This window comes from Seriola aureovittata, chromosome 18 (genome assembly GCF_021018895.1).
Source record: "Seriola aureovittata isolate HTS-2021-v1 ecotype China chromosome 18, ASM2101889v1, whole genome shotgun sequence".
Classification (NCBI taxonomy): domain Eukaryota; kingdom Metazoa; phylum Chordata; class Actinopteri; order Carangiformes; family Carangidae; genus Seriola; species Seriola aureovittata.
This window is the reverse complement of record NC_079381.1, coordinates 21,021,331-21,028,511: the sequence shown is the minus strand read 5'-3', so window position 1 is coordinate 21,028,511 and position 7,181 is coordinate 21,021,331. Positions and strand designations below refer to the sequence as shown.

Sequence of the window (7,181 nt, the reverse complement as noted above, 5' to 3'; positions counted from 1 at the left end):
GCTTATCTACAGTAGGCCTATTACAAAAAAGTGGGCATTTGAAGTTAGGGGTTTTGAATGAAAGACCTTGCTGAGTTGCATTATGGGAAATGTAGGATTCAGCATTTCTGGAGCTTCACCCATTCCACAGACTAAAAGTCACGATCTTGGCCTCTGCTGGTCTGATTGTGACCATTAAAAAAAATAAAAAATCCTAACCTCTGACACAAGCTAACCTTATTTTCATGTAGCCCACTAGGTAAAATAAATCTTATACATACCTCAGAAGTGCATTTCTGGGTATTAGTTATGTAGGTTATACCACAGTGTAAAAATACTAAACATTAAACATTTTACATAAGAGAGAGTACAGAGGCAAAACGTACTTAAAGTATCAAAAAAGTATTCGTTTAGCAGAGATTTTATTAGCATATTAGTGTTAATTTCATCTAATTGTACCTATGCTATACATTTTCCACCACCAATAAGAGTGAAACGTTAATGACGGTGACGTCACCCCAACTTGTTTTTGATTGGAGGAAATTGAAATCGACCTGCAACCGTGTTTTCCCACAACCCCCACGAAGTGCAGAAGATTTACACTCTGATGTTGCCCATGGAAATACATAAAGCACCGTCACTATTAATGAACTATATACAGGGGATATTCCTTTATAGGCTTTATAGGGATGATACAAGCATATCATATCATAAGACTGTGTGTGTGTGTGTGTGTGTGTGTGTGTGTGTGTGTGTGTGTGTGTGTGTGTGTGTGTGTGTGTGTGTGTGTGTGTGTGTGTGTGTGTGTGTGTGTGTGTGTGTGAGAGAGAGAGAGGGGGCTGGACCAGAGGAGCAGCAGGCTGCAGAGGGGAGAAACAAGTCTGCGACACCTGCAAACAAACTCCCAACCGACTCCCTCCTGGAGCGAGGAGACGGGTGAAGCTGAGAGACCAAAGCAAACCGGAATCAGGGGAGAGAAAAATGTTTTTTTAGTCATTAAGTAAGAGACTCGAGCAACAGAGAAAGTTTAGTGTCGCGCTATACCCTTCATCTGAGTTCACGGCGGATCGGACCGAGTGTGGAGAGCTGAGAGAGAGAGAGAGAGAGAGAGGGAGAGAGAGAGGGAGAGAGACGACATCAGGTAATGGCAATAAGCTGATCATTAGAAAACTTCAGTTTAACGTAGAGTTTGGTGGACGACGTGAGATTGTCGTGATGTTGTTTATTCAGTCTGTCGGTTATCTGTCGTCTCACCGATTTTTTAGGTGATCAGACTGCTGGTGCGTTCACAGGTAAAACGTAAAAAAGCGTGGCATGGCTGGCTGGGCTTCAGCGCCCTGCACCCATTGTTAATTCAAACTCTTTCATACTCTGCTGTGATCAGTTCATAACTTTAGCTATAGCTCTGATGCATTCACTGACTGGTTTCGATTGTTTTATGCAGGAGTTTTACTTCCCAGTGAAAGCAGCAGAGGTCATTTATTGTTCCTGGAGGATGTGTTTGAATGCTGATAATGTGTGTAGCAATTATACAGAGACTGTTTTCACTTCTCTGAATGGGAGTTCATGAACCAGTCCATTCAGTGGCTTTGCAGTAAGGTTATTTTCCATTATTGAACAAGTATAGAAAAGATGGCTGGACTTTGTTTACACTGCTGATAATAGATAACCTATTATAATGGGTCTTCTTTGTGTTAATGACACTATACAATCATTAAGAAGTTAAGTTTTTACATGTTTTGTATCCCATGAAGTCACAACTGCACTGTGGAGTGACTAATTGTGCCATCTGTGTTAGTTTCATCATTGCATTGAGCAGCACATTCTTATGAGAAGTAATGAGTAACATTTACCTCCATGTACCAAATAAGAGTGTGTAGCAAATGAAAGTGTAATTATCAGAAGCTGAAAGCAGAAAAACTTTTCACACAGCCTGATAACTGATAGCAGCTTGTCATGTGAGAGGAATTAGATTATTCAATCATGCATCAGCTGAAAAAAAAAAATCTAAGGACAGCAGGAACAACTTGTTCACGTCTGAAAATATTTGCACCGCTTGTATAGAAGTCAAAATGAATTTCCGAAATGAATGACACCATGCGTTATCTTGCTATGTGTGCCTCTCTTTCTCACGCTCGGCCCTGGAGCGTGTGGCCACAAGCCAAGGTCAGGTTTCTTATTCACATTGAACATGTCAGAGGCTAAAGTCAGGCTGAGGACGATGACTGACAAAAATTTCTGTGCAAACTAGAAAAACTGGGCTCTAAACCTTGGACCTAAGATTCATCCTTTTGTTGACCTAATGGGGCGCAACCTGTAAAGGACAATGTTTATTCTACAGTATGACATGTAAACCTTCTCTATTTCCTTATACAGTAGTTTAAGCCCCATTGATATGAGCAGGATTAAAAGCAGAGCTTGACGCCAACTCCTGTGGCATTGCCCTCTTCAATAGATAAGATTTCCTTTGGGCACAACATTACACTATGCAAATGTGATAGTGATATTATTGTTAGATAAACCCTAAGGACATCAGTCAGTGTATTACAGTATAATGTAACTGAACCTGCTATTAAGACAATGAATCCTGTTGTTGTTGTTGGTCCGCTGCGGCACTTCACAGGTTTATTTTCATAACATAATATAACCTTGGGGTTTGACCCAGATTCAGAGCATGGTGCCGCCGACTATTACAGTTATGATCTTGCAATCATTTACTTTTATTATATTTATATTTACCATAAAAAAGGAATTGTTATTTTATTTGTTTTATTTGTGGAATAATAGGTTATATTGACAATACTAAAGATGAAACCATTACTCGCTGATTAATTGATAAGTCGACTGACAGAAAATTAATCTGAAACTTTTTTTTATAATTGAGTAATTCTCTAGGTCAAACTTCTGCAACGTGAAGATTTTCTGCTTTTCTTTGTGTAGTATCATCTTAAATGGAATATCCTTGAGTTATGGACAGCTGGTCAAACAAAACAAAACATTTCAAGACCGTCTCCCTGGGCTCTGGGAACATGTGATGGGCATTTTTTCCTTTTTTTCTGACAGGCAATAGACCAAATTATCACTCGATTAATGGAGAAATTGTTTTGTCAGATGCGAGCCGCAGCTGTAATTAGGCTACAGACAGCTGGTTTGTTATGTACAGTGTATGCAGTGTATACAGCGTAAACAAACACGTAACGAACTGTTTCGGCTTGTCCAAGTGGCTCATGATGCAGATGAGTGTCCAGACAAAGTGCAGCCTGCAGAGCTGACACCACTGTGCAGCTTTGAAGTCATGCACTATTCACAGCTGAGAGTGAAGTCACAGGGGATCAGGTGTGTGCAGGTGATGATACAGTTACGGTTTCCTCCCTTCCTGTATTCTGCCTGAAGACTGTGGCGCTGCGGCTTGCTGTAGCTGTTGTAGCTTCATCCACATGCTGGTGGTTGATCCCTGCTGATGAACTAGCGGCGCTAAGCAGAGCACCATGTGTATAGGAGTGTATACATCTCACATGTTTCCCCAGAAAATGACCTCAGGTGTTGGTGTGTTTACTATTTTCAAATAACTATCATTCATCACTTATCTCAGTTCTCTGGCTGCAACATATGTTTCTCCTTTTGTTTCTGGCTTTGGAAGACAACACGTTCCACCAAACTGCACTACACAGACAACCGTGGACAAAATATAGTTTTTCATTATAGTGACATGACTGTTTCCTCTCCAGGCTGTGGCTCTCCAGGCTCTGGTGGATGGGGAGAAAATGGAGGTGAACAGAAGAGAGGCGCCTCTGTATGTAAGTGCCAAAACGATTTGTGATTGTGTGATGTGCTGTTCGTCTAGCGGAGGGGTCTGTTAGGGTATTTTTGGGAGTGGTTGGGCGATTACATGAACTCTAAATGCTCCTCTGGATTAGTCTCCCACATTTAGACCCAATCCTGTCTTTGTTCTCACCAGAATTAGAGCACTCTAGTCTTTCCCTCCAGCTGTCCCTTTCCTCTCTCTCTCTCTCTCTCAGTCCTGACCCCTCTGTCTGTGCTGTGGTTGACTGGCAAGCCTTGTGTCGCAGGTGAAACCCAAGCCAGGAGGGGTTCAGTCCCTGGGGAAGCCAGGCCTTACACAGTCTGTTCACCAACTGACAAGCACCCCCCCCCCCCCCCCCCCCGAAAGCTTGCTCTCTACAGTGAACATGGGAGCCAGGAGAAGAGAATATGCCCATTTGTTTCTTGGCTTTTTAAAGGAGTATACACACCCAGTTTTATGAATTAAATAAATACACATTTTTCTTTTGGACGGCGTGCAGGTGTGTTTGAATTATTGTTTTAAAACTTTTTTCTTTGCTGTTACTTTCATTTCTTCCATCTGTCTTCCTTTTCCCCTCCAATCCTCCATATCCTGCATCTCTCTCTCTCTCTCTCTCTCTCTCTCTCTCTCTTTCTCTCTCGCCCCTATTCTCCGGTCTGTGTGGAAGCCTGGGTGGGCCAGTCACTGAAGCGTTGCCAGATTTCTGGTAAGCAGAGTGTCTGCTTGTTTTGCTGTGTCACCAGTTTCAGACAGGGGGTGGGCGGGAGGCTCACTCCAAAACCTTTGCTTCTACTGGCTCATAGAGGCTGATTGAGGACCGCTCCGAAAAAACCCTGGCCTGTGAATCATTACGGGCTCTAGCACTTACACATACACCTCTCCATTAAGAGGAAGTGGCGTCTCCACCCCTCTAAGGTCACAGCTCAACAGGAGCAACTCTCACCGCTGAATGAGGTCCACATTTCAATGCCGGGCTTTGTGCAGGCAAGCCACGGCACACTGCTGTGATATAAAGGCTGTTATTGTAACACGCCCAGTAAAGTTTTATGGTGCACCTCCACACATGCAACACAGTGTCAGACCCGCAGTAGATACAGTTAGGCCAGATCAATGGACAAATGGCTGCATTGACTTGCAGGCAGAAAGTGTGGGAGTTCCTGTGTTGTAAGGAGGTTTTTTATTGAGGTTGGGTGCAAAAGTTCATGTCAAAGTGATTTTATTGTGCGGGTGTGTATGTGTGAGTAAAAAGTTGCGGTATGTGCTTTAACCATGCAGCTGTGAGGGTGCACGAGGTTGGCGTTTTTTTTTTAACAGCTATTGCATAGATTACCTCTGAGCATGAACTGCAATTAGTGCCAGCATCAAAGAGCAAATACCTGCAAAACGAATGACACTTAGTGCTGGTGAACATTGCACCTGCTAAACATCAACATGTTATCTTTGTTTTTGGGAGCATGTTAGCATGATGTTAGCATTTCCCTTGGAGCACCACTGTGTCTAAGTATAGTCTCACACAGCTGCTAGCATCGCCGTGTAGACTCCTTGCAGCTGTTATCTCAGTACAGCACAAATGGAGGCAGATTAGCGATATCCTTGCTGTACCATATTTGTTCAGTTATCACCTTCTCTTTGAGCGAGAAAGCATCTCTGTGGTTTATGATTTTCTTTTAAGTGCTGTGGTTGTGTTTGCGATGCTTTTCACATGTTGAACCAATAGAAAACCTCACCCTGCCCGTTATTGATTGATAAGCCAATCAATCATGAAAAGAAGGAAAAAAAATCTTTAACTGAAACAAATAATTTGCCTTTTTCTCCAATATTGCAGACCTAAAATATCAAGATTAGGTGCTTCTTGGAATTATTATGTAACAATCAGTCTATACTTGGCTGCCCTGTTCTTTGAAGTGAAATGTTTGTAACACAGCGCCAGTTTTACTGACGGCCTTTTCTTACATGTAGACCAGTTATTAGTATCTCATTTTCACAGCAGATTAAATCAGAGGTATGTGTTTCAGCTGAGTATGAGAACAGGCCGACAGTGCAGTGCCAGCTGTCACCCTCAAGACTCCAATGAGATTCTGGTCCACTGACTCTTTTAGCTCAGATGTGTCACTGTGGTATTCTGTCACTTTCTTATACATTTTTGAGTTTAAAGAATGTTTTGCTCGATGTATTAGCGTGTTTGAATGTTTATGAAATGGACTGAGCATGTGGGCTTTGGTAGAATGGTCCAAGCATCTGCCTTTTCTCAGCCCCCTGTGAGTTTTTGATCAAAGCCAAAGTCATTATGATATAATGATTTACAGTGACTGTAACAGGAGCGTCTTTTTTTTTTTTTGGTAATTCTATATGAGGATTTCATTGTTCAGTAGACGTCATTCGTGTCAGCTTCAGTTCCGAAATACTACACTGTGAAAAATTGTTAATATTTAAAGCAGAAAATACTCAGTCCCCCCAGACGTCAGGCTGTCTTCTCACTAGGAGAACCTACTGTTATTGGAGCTGTTTTTGTTGTTGCAGTAGCAGCGATCTCGCTCCCCTGACGTCACCTACGTGTTGCACTCAGGAGATCGGGGCAAGAGCTGGAGAGCTGATGACTTGCTGGTTTCCTGGAGACCACAGGCAGCAGATCTGATGTTGTTTTTCCCCAATGATCGGACAACAACATGTGGGGATTACAAAGTCATGTCACTGGATTTGGTGTTTTAGTGAGAACCAGTGCTAAACAAAATACCCAACAATTATTATGTTATTAAGGTAATCATACAGTCGCCTTTTAGATTTGTAGCAATCTTCTAGTCCATATGTGAAAAACCTCCTCATGTTTATGTTCCATTATTAACACATTATGCTTGACCTGAAAACTGCCCATATGGGAGGCATGAGGTAAAAACCACAAGGTGTTGAATATTTCATTGTTACTGGATCAGGCTGTGTCATGATAACGCCCAGGAGTAAAGGCCACAGATCACATCAGTCTGACATCTTATCACCAGCCAGCCGTCCTCCTTCCTCTTCCCTAAGGCACAGGAGATACAGTTAGGATCAAACAAATTCTCTCTGATCAGATTGTGCTGGTGTAAAGCAATATTATCTGAGGTTGTTGTAGACTGTTATGTGGGGAACTACAGCCTTCTTGGAGGAGTGGAAACACAATCAAAAGATATTAGAAAAGAAGTGTTCACATGTGTTCCTGTGTCTTTCATAGACAGGTAAATATAATTGCTGGAAGACAATACAGGAAGAGTAAGGACAGAGAATTGATAAAGCTTCTTGATGTTTACATGATTTCTTGTCCAGTGACAATAAATCGGATAATTAACATGATCGGTGTCCAGATCTATGCAAAAAGTGTCAGAAGAAAGTCTCTCCAGTACTTAAGAATAACTATTTTATT

At 42.0% G+C, this 7,181-nt stretch overlaps 1 protein-coding gene across 4 annotated transcripts in view; it reads left to right on the top strand.

Moving 5' to 3' along the window:
• The first annotated feature begins 830 nt into the window (after positions 1-830).
• The window catches only part of arhgef28a (Rho guanine nucleotide exchange factor (GEF) 28a), a 42,562-nt gene continuing 36,211 nt past the window's right edge, over positions 831-7,181 (top strand). For all 4 annotated transcript variants that reach the window (XM_056403996.1, XM_056403994.1, XM_056403995.1 and 1 more), the window contains exons 1-2: positions 831-1,120; positions 3,708-3,776. In XM_056403996.1, the coding sequence (XP_056259971.1) occupies positions 3,744-3,776 (33 nt within the window). In that variant the 5' untranslated portion in view covers positions 831-1,120; positions 3,708-3,743. The remainder of the gene's footprint in view (positions 1,121-3,707; positions 3,777-7,181) is intronic.